The 19,564-nt window shown below is 41.6% G+C and overlaps 1 protein-coding gene across 1 annotated transcript in view; it reads left to right on the top strand.

Annotated features, from left to right (window-relative positions):
* Positions 1-19: 19 nt before the first annotated feature.
* Positions 20-19,564, top strand: part of OSTF1 (osteoclast stimulating factor 1) — a 48,278-nt gene continuing 28,733 nt past the window's right edge. The window contains exon 1 of the mRNA XM_081152164.1: positions 20-326. Within this exon, the coding sequence (XP_081008290.1) occupies positions 293-326 (34 nt within the window). The 5' untranslated portion in view covers positions 20-292. The remainder of the gene's footprint in view (positions 327-19,564) is intronic.

Here is a 19,564-nt window from a genome sequence, read left to right as displayed (position 1 = left end):
CGCAGCTGCCACCAGGGAGCCAATTAGCGCTCGGCGAGGCGGCGGCCACTTCCTCGTCGGCCGGGCCGCGCGCTCGGGACTGCTCGGGCGGCCGCGGGGCGGGGCGGGGACTGCGCCGAGCCTCTCCGCCGCGTCCGCTGGTCCCGCAGCCAAGGGTGGGCGCAGGTCCTCGAAGGCGCACCGCTGCAAACCAGACAAAAAGAAACTTTGGGGCCCCGGGGGTGCCGGCTGGCGGGGCGTTCGGTTGGCTTTTCGTGCCTGGTCTTTAGGATCAGCTGCTCCAGGAAGCGAGATGTCGAAGCCGCCACCCAAACCGGTCAAACCAGGTAAGGGAGGTGCTCGCCGGGTCCCCTGACCGCCTCGGCGCGCGGCGCTTCCTCCGCAGCTTGGCAGAGCAGACCGGGCACGTACCCGGCCCCGAGCCTCGCTCCGGAGGTACGACCCGCCGGGATGGGAGTTGTTAGCTTCCTTGCGTTCGCTGAAGGGGAGGGATCGTTTTGGATAGCGAGAGGATTTCGAGGATTTTTAAAAAGTTTATTTTTAAAGAGGAGTCGCCCTCGGTTTTGCAACATTGACATTCTCTGCGACTTTCAAGCGGGCTACGTTCCATTGAAGCTTTCCTGGTAGCCAGGGCCAGTGATCTCCCTTTAAAAAAGAAATGAAATAAATGTCTTGCAATGGTCTCGTAGCCACTTCCTTTTTTTTTTTTCTTTTCAGTGTGTGTCACTGTCAAGTTAGAGTTCTTGACCGGCCAGAGCGAACGGGAAGTGCGCTGCTTGCTGGGTGGGGTGGGTGAGCAAGTCTCCTTTGGGACTTTTGAAAGGAACAGCGTTTGAAACTGACCTCGAGATCTTGGGAAAAACATTTAGAAAGCTCTGTACAGCACTCGGGTTCTTGGCGAGAACACTCCAGGCTGCGGCAGAGTAATCTCGGCTCTTACTGTTCGGAAGTGTCACTTTATCGGGCAGTGCAAGTCCTGTGCCTCCGCTCCCACAGGGGATTTGGCCTTCTTAACTGGAGAGTGGGAGATTACTAAATTACTCACAGCCCTTTTCGTGGCCCATAGCCCTGGTTCATTTTTGACTCTATTCTTAGAATATTTTCTGCCATGGGGAGAAAAGAGAGTTTAAAAGGGACTGATGTAAGCTCAATACTGTATAACAAACTTTCCTACATTTATTTGGTAGGTAATTAGGGAAACCGTAGGAAACGGAAAATAAATAGCTTTGACATACTTAGGTTTTTTTCTCCCAGTCTCACGTAACTTTAGTATACCACAGGCTGAAATTTATCCATTTACCTTACATTTCAAAGTAACCTTGGTTGCAAGGCATAGAGTTTCAGTGATTAATTATTTTCTTGATTTTTCTAAACTTTTGTCAAGCACTGCAACTTGCGTTACTTAGTTTTCTTTCTTTGCCTCATACATTGTTAGTTTCAAGTCATTTTTTTTAAAAGCTATGAACATACTCATATATGGAATAGTGATTCACTGAGGACTTACATTTTGGTAGGCTGGGTGTGGAAAAAGTTGCAGGAACTTTGGCTCTGCTGTGAGCAAAGATGGGCTTGGCTAGAATTGGACTCTGTGCTTCTTTAGATGTGGAATCTGACGAATTTGCATTTTAAGTGAATATGTAGGAGGTAGCAGCCTTCTAAACTCAGATGTAAATCAGGACCTCAAGTATCCAACAAAGCAGAGTTATTCTTTAATAGCTAAATAAAGTACTGTACTTTATTTTAAAGAATGCCCTGAGAAGCTATTCATGAGGTTTTTCATCTCTCTAGACCTTAAGCGATGTCTTTGCTGCAGCTGGAGGGACATCGACAGTGATGTGTATGTGTGTGTGTGCACAAGTGTGTACATGAGTACTTATGCACACACGGATGTGGTTTAGGATCATAGTGTTACCAATTGGGGATAAACTCCCAGGACCATTTTTGTTATCTAACACCACTGCTCTCTGGTCTTCAGCAAATCTGAGTGCAAATGGTTGAAAATGACTGCTGTTTAGAGAGAGCTTGGACTCCTCACTCGTTTATAAATGACATCCAAACTCAAATAAGGTTACCATAGAAATCGGGCCTCTATGGCTTCCTGCAAAGCAAGGTCCGGGAAGAACTGCATAGCTCAATTCTTAGGCAGTCCTAAAAGGAGGGCAGCTAGGTGAGGGAAGACAAAGGACTTATTGGAAGATTTTAGTAGCAAGCAACATTAAGCTATAATGTGGGCTAATGTGTCTATCAGGGTGATTGGCATACCCCATAAGGGGACCTTTTTGGAAACGAGGCTGCCCAGACCAGCACTTGTGAGAATGCCCTACCACTTAATTTCTTTTTGAATTTCCTTAATTCCCTTCCTGAGGTTATACCAGGGGTCACCTAGTTTGGGATTTTGTCCACAATCAAAATCCATTTGCCAAAAACACTTCTTAATATATGTAGCTTATATTTTAGGGCCTGAGCTAGACACTGGGTTTCCCAGGAATAATGAAATAGGTTCTCATTCATGAGGGTCTTGAGTCTAATGGGGGAGATTTATGTATGTACAGATTAATTTTAGATTGTCCCACATCTATAAATGGATGACTGATTTTGTCCGTTTTGTTGAAAAAATCTTATAGTTAAAAATAAAAAGTAATATTTTAATTTTAGAACATTTAGAAAATACAGTACAGAAAAATAAAAAGTACATAGATAAAAATAGAAAGACCATCCCAACTTATCATCTGGCGATAACCAGTTTTTTTAAAAAAATATATCTTTATTGATTTCAGAGAGAGAACAGGAGAGGGGGAGAGAGAGAGAGAAATATCAATGATGAGAGAGTCATTGATCGAGCCCACAACCCGAGCATGTGCCCTGACCGGGAATCGAACCCCGATCGCCTGGAACCTAGGTTGATGCTCAACCACTGAGCCACGCCCAGCCGGGCGATAACCATTGTTTTTTAAAAAAAAATCTGTTATTGATTTTTAGAGAGAAAGGGAAAGGGAGAGAGAGAGAAACATCGATGAGAGAGAGACATTGATGAGCTGCCTCCTGCACGCCCCTACTGGGGATCGAGCCCACAACCCCTTGGTTCATGCGTCAGTGCTCAACCACTGAGCCAGACCTGCCAGACATAACCACTTTTTTCTGAGATTTTTCTTCTTCTTGAAATCTATTTCATTTGAAAAAGAAAATACAAGCAATTGTCCCCAGAACAGTCTCAGTTTCCGTTTTAAGTGCCTTGCTATTGGTTGGCATATGTTTCCTGTAGTCTCTGTAGTATAGCCTACACTCTTAAAGAATCCTGTCACATTTTAACCTTTCCTTGTTTATTGGTGTTTGTTTTTTTCCCTATAGGGTCACTTTTGGCCACTTCAGGGCTGTTATCAAAACTCTCTCTTCTAATTGTTAGATATGTCACGATGGTACTCCATCCGTTAAAATGTGTCACAGTTTTGTGGTTCAGCTCATTCTTTATGGGACCCTCCTTACCTTCTACTGAACCAGCCTAGCCTCTCTGTTTAACACACATATGACACTTCTGTCCCTTTCAGCCACCCTCCAAATCCTTGCAGTTAAATTAGGGTGAACCTGTCTGGCTTGTTGGAGTGTAGAAAACAACTTACATTCTCACAAAGACTTTTTTTTTTTTTTTAAAAAAGAGTCTTTATTCTGAGACTTGATGTAAAATGGGCCAAAGGATATTGAATGAGATGTGGACTAGAATCATTGCATTCGAAGCAGGTTGGATGATGCTCCACTGTAGTTGGAAGCCTGATGTCTGACCTTGACCAAGTCTTTTAAATGGCTTATTGATTTTGATGTTGGAAGTAAAGCAGCATAAATATTTCACATTGTGAAAATAAATTTATGGGACTTTGAAGAAGCAAATGTCAATGTTTTGGGTTCTTTTGTATACACAGTAAAAAACAAACTTCAAAGATGTCACACACATGCTTTTTATATAACACCATGGAGAGGAAAAAGGGCTCCATATAAAACCATCTGAACTTTCAGGTAATTTTTCCCCCCTTCTTAATAAATGGATTAGTCAGAGGAACTCCATTTTAAAGTTTGAGAAACATCTTGAAAATTACAGAATGATGGTGGTGATGATGATGATAGTTAACATTTATTTAGCCCTAAGTGTCAGGAACTGTGCTCCATCTCATTGGATTATTTTAACTTCCCTAAAAGGTAGATCCTAATATGCCCATTTTATGAATGAAGTAGTGAGGTTAAGAAAACTGCTTGAGGTCTCAAAGCTAGGAAGTGGTTGGTTTGATCTAGGAGGTGGAACACAAGCCTTAACTGGAGCCTGTGTATTTTGCGTAGAGAAACTTGTGAATATTCTGTTAGGTTGGAGGAGCTTTTGTTGGGCAGCCACCTTTATTAACTTATGCAGTTGTGTTTTTTTTTTTACATTTACTTTGTACAACTCTCTTTCAAAAGGTCTGTGTTATACTATTAGATACTTTCGAGAGTAGAATAATCTTTTATTTCTTTGTAACTGCATAGCAACTACATTTTTTTGCATGACAGGTACATAAAGTCTTGGTACATAATCAAGTCTTTATCCATAATCAAGTCTTTTTCTGGAAGAAAGTGAGGGAGGCTGTGGTTGGGTACATCTTGTAGCTTCTCTATAAAGTAGCAAAGGCTGGAGGCACTGTCCATTAGCACTACTTCTGAAAATAGTGGGGTCTCCTCCCTTTTGTTTAAAATTCCTACTGCTTGACTTCAGTGTGACTAGTGACTAGCTTTTCTGACACTCCTCTGTAAGGGAGGAAAAATCTTTTCCTCTACCCTCTTAGGTTCAATGTCTGGGTCCTACGAATTAAACTGACAAAAACCCCCAAAACCAAACCAAACAAAAAACACACAAATTAACAGGAGAAGAAGGCATACAAATTTAATTGATGTTTTAAATTTTATATGTACAGGGGAATATACAGAAAAGAAGTGAAAACCCAGAGAAGTGGTTAGACTTAGAAGCTTATATATCATTTTAACAAAGGGCCATAAAGTGTGGAGAAGTGACTAGACATAGAACAGTGGGCTTGGGTTTCTAGGGGAGTAAATTATGTTAAATATATGGGTAAACAAATGGAAGATAAGGGTTATTTTAGTAAAGTTTGTTTATATAGACTCATCTAGGTGCCATTTCCATCTCCAGTGATAAGGGTTGTTTTCCTCTTTCTTGTGTGGGACATGTTGGCAGGGTACCTTCACAAGGGGAATTTATGCTCTGCTTTTAGGCTGATAGGGGGAAGGCAAGAGTTCTTCCTAGTTGGTCCGAAGGTTGTGGGTTATTGTTAAGCTGATTAACATTGTCGCCCTCTACACAACCACATTTGACTGACTGTGGGGAAAAAAAAAAGAGTTCTTCCTGCGTACTTTTTCTCTAGTGCCTTTAGCTCAAAATAATCCTTACCCCAAAGTGACATAGTTTTTGAGTGGTAGATTCTGATCTCCTTTACCTCATGCCTCATGTCCAATGAAAACTATTGCCAAAGTCGCCTTCCCTTGCTTGTTGCCCAGGGAAACACAAAATACATCAGAGAGAGAGAGAAAAAGAGAGAGAGAGAGAGAGAGAGAGAGAGAGAGAAAGGGGGCCTTTCAATGGGCTGCTGTGAACTAAGTCAAGATTCTCTATAAATTTGTCAGTCATACCTCAGTAAAGATGGGGGGAAAAGACTATCAAACAAATTAAAGGAGTTTAGGGGGAAATTTTCAGATATTAGTATAAAGAGAGAGCTTCTGGTTCTGTTGAAGAACCGCATGGTACTCTATTGTATTTATTTAACCAGATGTATATTAGTGCGCATGTAGATAGTTTCCACTCTTTTGTTATAACAGTGTTGTAACAGCCTTGTTGCTTACCTGGTGAGTAAATCCATAGGAGAAAGTTGTGTTGTTCCACACGTGCCTTGTCATTTTCATAGACATTTCCAAAATGCTCTCCAAAGAGGCTGTACCAACTGACCTTCCTACCAAAACCGTGTGAGCTTGCCTTAAACAGAAAAATTACAAAGCATGTCATAGGAGATATTATCAAGGTGTAATCAGAGAGCTGGGAAGTGCAAGGCAAGGAGCTTGAGGAAGCTGAGAACGTGTCACAGAAGAGGGGAAATTTAAGCAGGGTCTTGAATGCTGAGTAAGAGTTTGGTGGGCAAAGAAGGGGGAAATTTGTTGAATCGGGCAGAAATGAAATAACTTGGTGTGTCCTACTATTCATGTTTGCCTGACTGCACAGGGTCTGAACTGCTTTCTCTCAGAGAAGCCAGGGAGATTTGCTGTGCACACATGGAACTGTGGACAGGCGGAATTTGTTCTGAATTAAAGAGAAAGTCATTCATCTGGTATCGCAGTCAGTGGAAAACAGGAATTTGTTCCATACAGGAATCGAGAATTTAAATGTCTGCATATCAGCCCTTTACCATTTCTGCATATCTGTCGTCAGAGTGTTAATAGCTGTTTGTGTTTAGTTCGCAGTTAGGGGTTAAAGAGGATCACAGATTTAAATTACTTAAGTCACTGGTGGGACTGGCATGGCCACCTCCTTTTTTCCATTCTTGCCTGTCATTTCCCACTTCATGTTTGGGCATCTGTAGAATTTTTAGAAAGTCACAAGGCAAATTCTTCAACTTACTGTTGGGGCAAGAGTTAGGGGATAGTTTTGTATTTGTGTATTTTGATTAGTGTGGGATTTTAAAGCTCATTGTCATCCCAAGAATTTGATAAGTTACTTTGGTTTTATATTTGTGGGACCAAAGAATACACTCCCTGTGGTTCTTTTGTAGGTTAGTCCTGCTGATTTCCAGGGAGCCTGAAGGCAATTTGAATTCAAATTAAGGAAGACCCTAGGGACCAACTCAGTTTATACTGCTACAGGGGCTGCCTTAGGCCCTTTAGGAGGATTTGAAGGCAGCTCTAAGGAGTCTGGCAGTCTGACACTCTAGGGATTTTGCATGGTTCTGAGAAACTCATGGGTTCTGTTTCAGGATTCCCCCCACTCAAGTAGGAGAAAAAACTTGAATTACTGAGTCAAAGAAATGACTTCCACTGGAGAGTGTTTTCTATTAACCTCCTGACCCAGTCCATACCCGGGGGAAGGACACCTCCAATTTCAGTCCCTCTGGTGAGGGCAGGTAGACTGGGACAATCCCCTCTAGCCTATTGGCACAGTTGGCAGGTATCTCAGACTCCAGATTTGGAAGTATCCACAGAGTCTCATATTTCCTTGCTTGAAAACCAGATTCCAAATAACTCTCTTTCAAATGTTGCCTGCCCAGGTTAACAGGGTTTTCTGCTTTGGGCGCCTGTCGTTTGATGAACCACTGCACGTTTGTCAGCAGTAGCCCTGGGAGGACCTAAGCTGAAGGTATTCTCACTAGTTTTTCAGGCAAGGAAACTGGCTGTGAAATGTTACAACAGAAAGATGTGCCAAATTTGAGATTTTCTGCCTTATTTTTCTGTTGGGGAATAAATCATTCTCTTTCATTCCTCTGCACTCAGGTTCTAAATCTAATGCACCCAAGCAGCTGCCAACAAGAGCCCGGGCCCGCGTTAGGTTGAAATGTGAAGCAGGAGTCACCGCTTATGCTGCCTGTCAGCATCCTCTTTCAGGACGCCTTCCCACCCACAGGGCTGCTTCTGATCTCTGCCTAATCCTTCCCACTCTCAGGAGCAATTGTATAGCTAAATATTGAGGCTCTAAAGGGTCCCTGGGACTTGACATTGGCCCGGTAGGAGCTCTGTTCTCCACAGTAGGCTCCTGCCCATTTCCGTTCTTGGTTGGTACTGGATCTCTCTGATGCCTTGGCATCTGTTGTGGCACTCTCTTGTTGACTGGCACTGGGATATCTGCTGCTTGGTCTGTCCTGATCCCTTGCCATTGGCCTGCTTTTCTCCAGCGTGGACGCATGCTCCGTATCATTGAGACCTTTAGCTAACACACCCGTGCCTTTTGGATGTACTCTGACCCTAAGACTGGCCTGGGTCTGTGGCTGCTCTTAGATGGATTTCCCCTTAGGTGCCCTTGCTTCTTCAGACCTAACCTTAGGCAGACCTGCATACCATAACCAGTTGTTGTTTGAGCTCTGATTATGGCACCTTACGGGACCAGGGCCACATGCCCACAGAGCCTTACAACAGTACCAGTCAGGAGCATCCTGGTTTTCTTCACTGACATCATCTGGAACTTGGTTTCCTCCTTATTTCAGTTCCACAGAGCTCTGAGAATGAACTAACTCACTGTTTCACAGCTGATGAACAAACCCACCTTCCGTGTTAAACCAATCTTCGATTTATCATAATCCCCTTCCCAAAGGTGCTTAATTTAAAAATAATATAAGCTAAAACAAGATTCCTGAAAGGAATTCCCTTTTCAATTGAACTATAGTAGCCCGCCTTATCCACAGTTTTGCTTTCCATGGTTTCAGGTATCCGCAGTCAATCGAGATCTGAAAACATTAAGTGGAAAATTCCAGAAATAATTAAAAGTTATTAATGTGCATTTTTCTGAGTAATGTGATGAAATCTCATACCATCCACCTGACATGAATCATCCCCTTTTCCTGGTAGTCACGGAGTAGCCTTCTTGGTTATCAGATCGAGTGTGTCGGTAGCACAGTGCTCCTGTTCAAGTTACCCTTATTTTACTTTAGAATGGCCCCAAAGCACAAGAGTAAAGATGCTGGCAGTTTGGATATGCCAAGGACGAGTGCTTCCTTTCAGTGAAAAGTTATGCATTTGTAGGAAGAAAAGTAGTATATATATTGGGTTTGGTACTATCTGCGGTTTCACATATCCACTGGGGGTCTTGGGACATATCCCCCGTGGATTAGGGGGACTATTGTACTCTTTAATAGGACTTTAGGCATAAAGACAGGCTAATAGAGTGGATATTCTAGGGACTAGGCTTTGATTTGGAGGAGGGGGCCAAATATAGTCATGGGAAATGAACATTAGCTTTGGGGTGAAATTCTGGTCTCAAATTTTTGTTTTGTTTTGTTAATCTTCACTGGAGGGTATTTTTTCCATTGCCTTTCAGAAAGGGTGTGGGAGGGAAGGAGGGTGTGGGGGAGAGGGGGCGGAGAGGGAGAGAGACATTGGATGTACAAGAGACAAATCCATTGGTTTCCTCCTGCATGGGCCATAACTGGGGGGCGGGGAGCGAACCCGCAACCGAGGTATGTGCCCTTGACTGGGAATTGAACCTGTGGCCCTTTGGTGCTCTGGCGGACTCTCTAACCACTGAGCCACACTGGCCAGGGCAACTTTTTTTTTTTTTTTTTAATCCTCACCCTAGGATATGGTTTTTTGTTTTGTTTTTTGATTTCCAGAGAAATAGGAAAGGAGGGAGGGAGGGAGGAGGGGAGAGAGAGAGAATGAGAGAGAGACAGAGAGGGAGAGAGAGAAAACAATTGGTTGCTTCCCATGTGTACCTGGACCGGGTATCGAACCTGCAGCCTAGGTATGTGCCCTGACTGGGAATCAAACCCATAGCTTTTCGGTGTATGAGATGACGCTCCAACCAACTGAGCCACCTGGCCCGGGCTGGCCTCAATTTTTTAATTAACTTGCTAGGTCACCTTGATAAACCAGTACCTAGACCACTCTAGGCCTGCTTCTTCACTTGATTCTAAACCTGATTCTACACTTTCATTGCCTTAGTCTGGGTTTTGAAATAACTCCTCGAATCTCTACTTAATTTTATCCTGTGCTTCTTGTAGAACCCTGCACCATTTTTGACGCTACCCATCTTCCTGCTACTCCCAGTGCTCTGTGTCATGTGAATGCAAACATATGGAGGAATTAAATATCTTAAGGGCTTTTCATCAGTCCAGATTTCCGCGATACCCAGGGAGAGAGGGGAAAGGATGGGAAGAAGACATAATATATTCACAATCAGGTCTGATTTGATTTCACTTAGGCTCTGGCTGGATAGGGCAGTAGAGGGTTTTTGTTTTGTTTTTTATTTTTGTTTTTGTAGCTGCCTAGTGGAAGGGAATGTTAGGGTGGCCCTGTAGAAATGTGCCTGGACCTTACATGTACAACCAAGGAGATACTCGCAAAATGTGGTTGTTCATGAATGGCCTGAGATGTTGAGGATTTTTATGTTTGGAAAATGTATAAAGCTAATGATAGCTCAATAACATCAACTCCATAGATTTAAGAGCTAAGAATATATCTTTAGCTAGTGTTCAGAAATTAACTCTGTGCAAAATATTGTTCAGAATCCTCCTTTCTCTGATATTTTTTCCTGTCTTTTGGGAGCTAAGTTTTAAGCCATGGATTCTAATTCAGACCTTGCTTTATAGAAATTGCTATGTTTTATTCCAGGAAGGAAGGTTTTCACTGCTTCTCTCTGGAAGAGAAATGACGGTTCTTCTCCTAAGAAAGTTGTTCTCAGCCCACCCATCTCTCCGTCAGTTAACTTAGTTCTTACACAAGAAACCAAAAGCCTCTTTAAAAAAAAATTACATACTTATAGGGATTCTGATATAATGACAATTTTAAGAACATAGAATTGTATTGATGGGTACATGTTTTATTGCTAAAACTTTAACGCTTAAACCCAAAAAAATTCTGTTTGTAGTTAAAAACTATTATAGTGCTCTTGATTATTAATTTTCCACTAAATAGCCCGGCCGGGCGTGGCTCAGCGGTTGAGCGTCGACCTGGGATCCAGGTGGTCGGGGTTCTTTCCAGGTCAGGGCACATGCCCTGGTTGTGGGCTCTATCAATGACTCTGTCATCATTGATGCTTCTATCTCTCTCTCTCCCTCTCCTTTCCTTTCTCTGAAATAAATAAAGATATATTTAAAAAAAAAAAAAAAAAAATTTTTTCACTAAATACATTTAAGGTCGTAAAGAACTGCAATTTGTTAGGACAGATGACGAGAGAAGACAGGTTACTTATGCAGCTGGACAGTGGGTACTGAAGGAGGGCAAATTCTTAGTAATTATTATGAAAGCCTGCAATTTAGATACCACTGAGTGTTGGTGGAAAGCCAATGCCAGAGAGAGTGGTGAATTTCCCCTCTTCTGTCCCTCTAGGGCAGGCAGAGAGGTTATTTTCTCTGTCATCCCATCCACATCATAAACAGCAAATAGTTCTGCAGGCTTCAGGATTTGGGAGGGGACCAGAAGTATTCATAGAAGTTTAAGGGCAAATTCCAATGTCTCAATTCCCTGCCTTCCCCCACTCATGACCCCATTTCATAAAGATAAATGATCTTCTGGGTGTCTGTTAATGAAAAAGAGTTAAAATTCAGGAATGAGTGTGAAAGGTGCCTTGGGCTTGGCGTAGCTGAAGTTAGTCACTGAATCTAGGTTTATGACCTTCAGCTATGCCAGGCCTTGACTGGAGGGGACATTTTTGAAAGAATGGTCCTGTAATTACCCTATTTTAATTACAGCCCCAGAAAACCACAACTTTTCATTTGTCTGACCTTTGTCATTCTCTAGGGAAATTCTAGGGACTTCTGTATCACTCTTTAGGGACTTTATTCTCCTGGGTCCCTCTTCCCTCTCCCAAAATCTGATCTGGTTTGGGAAAATACCTGAACATTACTTTGACCTTTTCTGGGAGTCACTTGGGTTCTGTGGGGTCAAATAGACATGAGTCAGATTAGCAAGAGAAAATAACCAAATTTAATACGTATGTATGTATGGGAACCCCATGTACATGCGAGAGTAGGAGATTCCACATCAGGAGAGGTTTATACAGAAAGGGGGACTGAGGTATATAAGACATCCTGAGCTAAGGATGAGGTAATGCAGCTTGGGGGCGAAAAAGGGTCATTGCAGGGTGATAAGAAGAGCAGATGTTTAGAACATATAGGTGGCTTGAAAAGATTATCACTAATATTCCCTTATGGGAAAGGCCTCTAATTCAAATTCTTCTAGGCAGTTAAGCGTGGGGGGCAGAAGTTTTTTCTGAGCCTGTGGCTTAATTACCTTTAGCTAAACACAATCTGAGTACCACAGAGGCACAACCTGGGGGTGACTCTTTCTGGACCTGCACAACTCCTTGGGTCTTCCCAGACCCTCCAGACTTTTGTCTAGTCCCCCTTTCCAAAAATACTCTCTACTCTCAGAACTAGGCAAGCTGGAGGAAGGACTCATCACCTGGGGCATCCCCCTCCCTGTGCCTCCTGGGCTGAGCCTTCAGCGAGATGACAGGTCTGACTCTGTAATGGCCGGGAAGTGTCATGTCCAGCATTTCCAGGGCCACCAGGCAAGGCTCACCACTTTCATGGTAGGACCATGATCCTGAGACACTTTGTAAACCCTTTGAAGGAGCACTGCTGTGGGACTTGACAGAGGATGCAGTCAGGGCAACAATTTCTAGTTGAAAGGCTGTGGAATAGATGATCTGGGAAGGAACGAATGTCTCGGACATCTTGTTGGTTGCCTATAGATGGCCTTTCAGAATCCACTTTCCTGTTTTTGATTCTGTTCTAATTTTGGATATGGACTTTTGTGGAGTCCCTTGTATGTGCCGTAGAGGCAGATTGGATTCCTTTTTGTTTTCTGAACTAAGAGGGGCTTAGTTTCAGTTATTGCTTATTCTTTGCTCTCTAATTACTTTTTCCTGTGTGTTTGGTAGTCCTAGTATTAACTAGAAGTAGTAAAATGCCCTCCACTACAGATTTGGCCCTTCTGTGTCCATCAGGCACACTTCCAGTGAGCACTTTGATTTAGCTTAAGCTCAGTGCAGTGTCTCTAGGGATTCTCTTAGCTTTTTCTTGGATATCTTTGTCCTTATATCAGGTTTTAAAGGGGTTCTGCTTTAAATAAAGGAGACATTTTTTATCATCACGTTGTCTTGCTAGGGTGTGTTTTTATAGAGGGCTAAGACCAAGGCCATTTTGTTGTTGTTGCAAGTTTTTATTTCCTAAATACATTTGTAATTTTCTTAGAAATTGGGCAGTCATGAAGTCTGACGTTTAAGCTTGTCCATTTATTATTTGCTCAAATTAAACAAAAATTCTCTCGACATAAACATAATTTCCAAGGCCATTTTAAATATATTTTGAGAGTATTTTATTATTGCCAAGAGTACCAGATATCTACATCTGAAAATTTTCTGCTTGGTTTCTGTACACTGGTTGTACACATTCATGCATTAAATGCTCTGGCCTGGTGTTTATTCAGATTGTGAGTGGTGATCCAGTAGCAGTCATGAAGTCAGTACAGTTAGTCATGACTAGCTTTTAGGAGAGAGAGAAAGAGAGAGAGAGAAAGAAAGAAAAGAAAGGAAGAAAGAAGTAGAATAGAACAAGAACAGAAAATATCAGAGAGTGCCCTGGACGGCTAGGTAGTTGGTTAGACTGTGGTACCGATGGGCTTTGATGCAGTCGGGACACATACAAGAATTAACCAATAAATAAGTGGGACAACAAATCGATGTCTCTCTCTCTCTCTCTCTAAAAATCAATAAAAATACATCAGAGAGAGTCACTCAAAGTAAGGATACATATTTTTGGTGAAATTTTTTTCAGCTTTATGAGAGTGTATATGTGTTTCCTGCTTCCTGATGTGCAATGTATTTCTTAATGTGGGTCTCAGAAATATTGAGAAACCTCTAACCTGGCTGTGTTAGGTCCCCAGCCTAATCTTTCACCATTTCTCCCACCAGGTTCCAGTCACATTGACCTTATTGACATTCATAGACCACCCTTCCTGGCCTCTAGACTGCTCTGTATTATGGGTCTCCCTACCCTGCACCCTGCCCCTCTGGAGAGGGTCACTCCTGTTATCTTTCCAGAATCAAAGTAGATGCCACCTCCTCTCCAGCCTGCACTGACCTACGTGCCTCCTCTCAGTCCCTGTTACTTACATGTCCCCTGAGGTCACACTTTTGTGAGCACAGTTGGCACAGCAGTTGCTTATCACTCCACTGATCGTGTGTGTGTGTGTGTGTGTGTGTGTGTGTGTGTGTAGGTCAGAGAGGACAGAAAAGACTCACATTAAAATACTGTGCTGATAAATAAAGTACAAATAACTTTAAGTTGGCCTTCAGTAGGGCATTGAAAGAGAATATGTTTTCCTGGTTATATATGGAATTTCTGTTCTTTGTGGACAATTTAGAAAATAAAGAAGAAAATAAACATGAGGTAACTATTAACATTTTGACTTTTTTTTTCTTCCAGTTTTTCTTCTATGCATATTTTTGTTTTACATAGCTGATTGTATGTATAATATTCCCACCAACTTTTTTTTACAGAACAGTAACACATAAGCATATCTCCAAAAACTAATTTTTACTATTATTCTGGTAGCCTGTATTCCAGCATATGTATACATTTACATGTTCAAGCATTTCTGGGTGTTTTGTTTTTTTGAAATAATTTAGTATTTATTCATAGCTGTTATGGACTGAATGTTTTATTCATATATTGGAATCTTAATCCACAATGTGGTTGTATTTGGAGATGGGGCCTTGGGAAGGTAATTAGGGTAAGGTTAGAGCATGAGGATGGGGTTTTATAAGAAGAGGAAGCGAGATCTCTCTCTGTGTGTGCAGAAAAGGCCATGTGAGCACGTAGTGAGAAGGCAGCCATCTGCAAGCCAGGAAGAGACATCACCAGAAACTGAGTTGGGTAGTACCTTGATCTTGGACTTCCCAGCCTCTAGAACCGTGAGAAGTAAATGCTGTTTAAGCCACCAGTCTGTGGTATTTTGTTAAGGCAGCCTGACCTGACTAAAGACAATAGCTATAGGTTTCAAAATGACAACTTAAATCTCACATTTAATTCTTTAATAGCCACTGAGGGATATAATACTAGATGTTATGCTTTGTTTGTGTAACAAAAGTGTTAGAATTCTCTGCTGGCATATTATAAATGATAAATTTCCTAATATACAGGAATAGGATTTTGATAAGGCTGAATAAAGACACAAGGAATAATCCACCAAATAAGGTAAAAATTTGTAGTATTTAATGATAGCTAACAGTTATCACATACCCCACCTCAGGAACTGCACTCAATACTTTGTGTATATTAATTTGTTGAGTCTCATTTAACCCCAGCGTGCCAGTATTCAAAACTCAGATCTTTCTGAGCCGCATGCATTCAGGGTGTTCAGAGCATGGGCCCTGGAGCCTGGGCCTGGGTTTACACCCTATCTCTGCTCCTTCCTAGCTGTGTAGACCTGGACTAGGTACTTACCCTCTCTAACCTCAGTTTTCTCAACTGTAAAATAGTGCCAATAAAGCATTTACGTCCCAGGATTGTTTTGAGGATGAAATGAGTGGCTGCAAGTCAGCGCTTTGTATGGTGTGTGGCACGTGGTAAGTGTCCAATAAATGTGAGCATAGATGGGTAATTTTGTTTTGGATTAGAGATTTTAATGTTAGGGAATTTTCAATTTCAGTCTCAGATGTATAGACTTATTTTCCCAATCAATCATTTCCCTTAGGATGAGACTAGCACCCAGACTGCTTGTGGGTCAGTGAGAGGCTGATTTGGACGTGGAGCTCTTCACACTGTGCCATAGTGATCCTAGAGTCTGACTTGTTACTTACAGAAGAAGGAACCATAGTAGAGGAATTGGCAGACTTTTTCCATGAAGGGCCAGATAGTAAATATCCTAGGTTTTGTGGGTCACAGATGGGCTCTGTTGCCACTACTCACCTCTGCAGTGTAGGACAAAAGCACCCTAGATAGTATGCAAATATTGCCTGTGTTCCAATAAAACTTTATGGGTGCTGCAATTTGAATTTCAGACAAATTTTCATGTGTCTTGGAATATTATTATTATTTTGATTTCCCCACCCTCCTACTCCAACCATTTACAAATACAAAACCATTCTTAGCTCCTCATTGGTTGTAAAAAAACAGGTATTGCTGTCATGGGCCAGCCCTTGGACTCATCTAAGCCTTTTGTAGAAGGTGACATGACCAGTGTAGCCTTTTATTAGTTAAATTCCAAGGACTGGAATAAAGAATTTTCTTCATTCATCCCCACAGTCTCCTCAAACTGACTTTGGACGCAGTTCATCCTGGGATGAAGGGTCTTCAGCCGCCCTTGCCCCCTCTCTAGTTTTTAGACTGTGGGCAGTGAACATGCCATTTGAAATTTTGAATCCTGGTCTTTGGGACTTTTATGTTGTACTGTGGAGAAGAAATAAAAATAACCCGCAGTTATGGCCTCTCGAGATGTAAAAGTAACCAAGTTTGCTGAAAGGCACTGAAAAGTGTAAGCAAAGGAAAAACTGGATAAGAAAGGCACACTGTTAATGAACAGAACCCTCTTGTCAGAAAACACACTGGCTACTGTTTTTAATGAGTCTGCCATTCCTGCAGCTGAAATCAAGACACGTTTCAAATTCTTTAGTTTTTTGTTGTGTTTTTTTGGATTGGACATAGGGAAGCTGCAGGGAAGAGGTGGTTTTGGCGTAAGGAGAGATGAAAATTTTATGTTCATAGCCTTTTTTATTAGTTATATTCTTTAAAGATAGATATGCAAATAGAATTCATTGGTTTTGATTTAATTAATCCAAGAGTACAACTATAAGGAAGAAACTTATTCTTTACATTGGAAATTCTCAGACCTTGCTACTCTCACATGATGATTTTTCTTTGCAAGGATCGTAGCCTCTGTGTTTTATTTTCAAGAGCAGTGGGCTTTTGTGGAATGACATGAATAGAGATCATGACCAAGAAGCCTGTTCTGAGCTAACCACCTCATTTGTGGGCGTTTGCAATCCGCAAAGCTCAGGGGAGCCCTGTGTTGGCCCAACAGAGCGCAGCTGTTTCCTTTCACCCCAGCAATCAAATGATGGCCTTGACTCTTGGATACTATCACTTAGACTCCTTCTGTTTTGGTTTTGAGCAGGAAACATCCTGTTTCATCATGCATGTTTAATGGGATAATTTAAATATGCCTAGTAGAAATAACATTGATACTTTTACTTAACCTTAAGAATATTCAGAGGTGTGGTGACACTTTTTTTTTCATACACACAGGATGTAAATTAAGAAGTTAATACTTCCTGCATTCTCTTAGACAAGTGTGAGAACTATATGTATATGGTAAATTCTTATTTTTTCATGATTCTCCCTTCATATTATTTTCTTCCTCTTCTTTCTCTTTGGAAGCTCTGATGTTGGTTATAAACTATCTGTTTTGGGGAGAGATTGGAGAATATTATTACTTATATGCTAGCTGAATTTTACAATTCACAAAGTAGAGGAAATATTACTTTCTCTTTGGTGTCTTGTAGCAAATTCCTAATTTGATCAGATAGTCTATAGCAGTGGCTTTCAAATTCATTTTGACCTTGATCTTCAGTAGGATATTCTACTTAATGACTTGGTATACACACACACACACACACACACACACACACACACACACACACGGTTATAGGGGTAAACACAAGTTGACCTTAGCCTCAGATTTCTTCCTAAATCTGCCATTGAGCTCTGGCTGACTGGCCAAGTGGTGGAATGCCTACCTTGGTGTCCCTTTAGGAACACCTAGGCTTGCACTAGAACAGGATTGTAGGTTGCATTGGTAACCCTCCTGTGTAACCTGTGTGGTGGCACCGGCAATGCAGACAAGGCATGCCATTCGGATTTTTTGTTATCTTAACATTCACTGTGAAAAACAGGGAAGTACTCTAAATATAACTTATTCCAAATGTTCCCTTTTGTGCTTTAAATATGAAAATTTCCTCAGTCAATCGAAAGTTTAAATGTACATTTATTATAGGAGAGTAAAATATTGCTATACGTAATGATGATTTTGGAGGCTGTGAATTTTATATGTCCAAAAATTATATAAATAGTAGAGATTATAGGTATAGATTGAGAATTAATGTTGCGAGAGTGTGATTGCTAATAATTTGAGGGAAACCAGTGTGTCCTTTGTGGGATTGCCTTCAGTGAAATTGCATCAATAGCATTAAGCAAATCTTCCAGCCCAGGAGATAAACAGGAGGCAAGTCTTGACCTCAGTCGTTTTCTATTAGGGAGGAAGGAAAGCTTACTAACTTGGTGGTAACATGACCACAGGCAACAGCTAAGCTGGCAGAGCTGGTACTAAACTATCTCGCTTTTCCACAGACCTCATTTTAGAGAGAACATTTATTTAGTTTTATACAAGTCTCATCTGGCTACAGTTGATAGTGCCAAGGAATTATGGTTCCTTCCCTTTTATATCAGACGTTTAAAATAGGTCTACCAGAATTTTTAATGCTAAGATTGTAATCATAATTTTTTTTTTGACTAAAGCTTCAGATTTATTCTTGTTTCTCAATAGTTCATTTTCTAAAAGCAACATTTGGCTTTGGCAAATCCTAATTTCAATATTTGGCCATTTGGCATGATGCCAAATAAAATGTGTTTATTTCTAAAATAAACATCCATCTATCTAGTCCCAGTGAAACAAAAATTTCACAAAACCCTTATTACTTCTGTTGTGTATAGTGTGCTCTGGTCTTTTCAGTTCTACTTAATATTTTGAAAGCTACTAAATTAGCTTCACAATATACCACATATATATGATGTACAGGTTATGATCTGCAGTTTAAAAGCATTGAGACTCACTGTATTCTGGGAGTAGGGGCACTGTACTGGAGGGATCATCTTTGTATATAATATTTTAGTCCTACAAAAGATACAGTGAAGTTTTTCTGGTGATGTTTCTTTCCCCAAAATGAAAGTTAAGATCTCAAGGGCATGCTAAGACTTATAAAAAATGAATTAAAGCTACCGCTAAATAATTTTCTGTAGTGGTTGTACCAGTTTACACACCCACCAGCAGTGTCCAAGAATTTCAGTTGTGTCTTATTAACATTGTCAATATTTTAGTTTAACCGTCATAAATGGGTATGTAGTTATCGTAGCCATTCTCAATGAAGTCCTAGATGGCTCATGCTTCCCAGATTCGTAGCAGAACGTAAATAGCCGATCTGTTCTAGATAACTAAGTTCTGATACTTGAAAAGTCGTTGCTCTTGCTGTTTATTATGTGTCTGTCTGTTCATAGTGAGCAGTCCCTTTTAAATTCTTAGTGGCTCACTCTAGAAGCTTCTCCTCTAAGCTTCTTCTCCTTCACCAACAAAGAATCAAGTAGATTAGAAATTTTATGTTTGCGTTTATAAGCCCCAAGTGCTATTCCAGGGCCTTAGAGGTGCAGCAGTATATACTCTGTTTGCAAAATTCAGCAACAGAAAATTCTCTTACCCCTTCCCTGTGCAAGACCCTGTCCAGATCCCCTTTCCTCTACCTGCCTCGGTTACTGTGGACAGGATTAGTTTATAGAAGTCTGGGGTCGGCCTAATTCCAGAGGAAAATAGCGTGTGGCTGATGACTGGTGGGCTGAGCCCGTCTCTCTAGGGGCGGGGTGGGCTGTGGAGGAGTGGAAAGGGTGTGCCTGCAGGGCGAGGAGCCAGCAAAGGGAAGCGCCGCAGGGGCGGGCAAGCGGGTGTTTGCTTACCTTGCTGACACCGGGAAGCCCGCCCTGCTGAAATCTCCACCATTCCCATGCTCGCTCGCGTGAGGTCCACGTAGAGCATCGGACAAAAGATTGGGCCTCTTTCCAGTCTTAAT

The sequence above is a fragment of the Miniopterus schreibersii genome (genome assembly GCF_964146895.1).
Source record: "Miniopterus schreibersii genome assembly, chromosome: 11".
In the NCBI taxonomy this organism is placed as follows: Eukaryota; Metazoa; Chordata; class Mammalia; order Chiroptera; family Miniopteridae; genus Miniopterus; species Miniopterus schreibersii.
The sequence above is the reverse complement of the archived record's forward strand: the minus strand, read 5'-3'. Positions and strand labels throughout refer to the sequence as shown.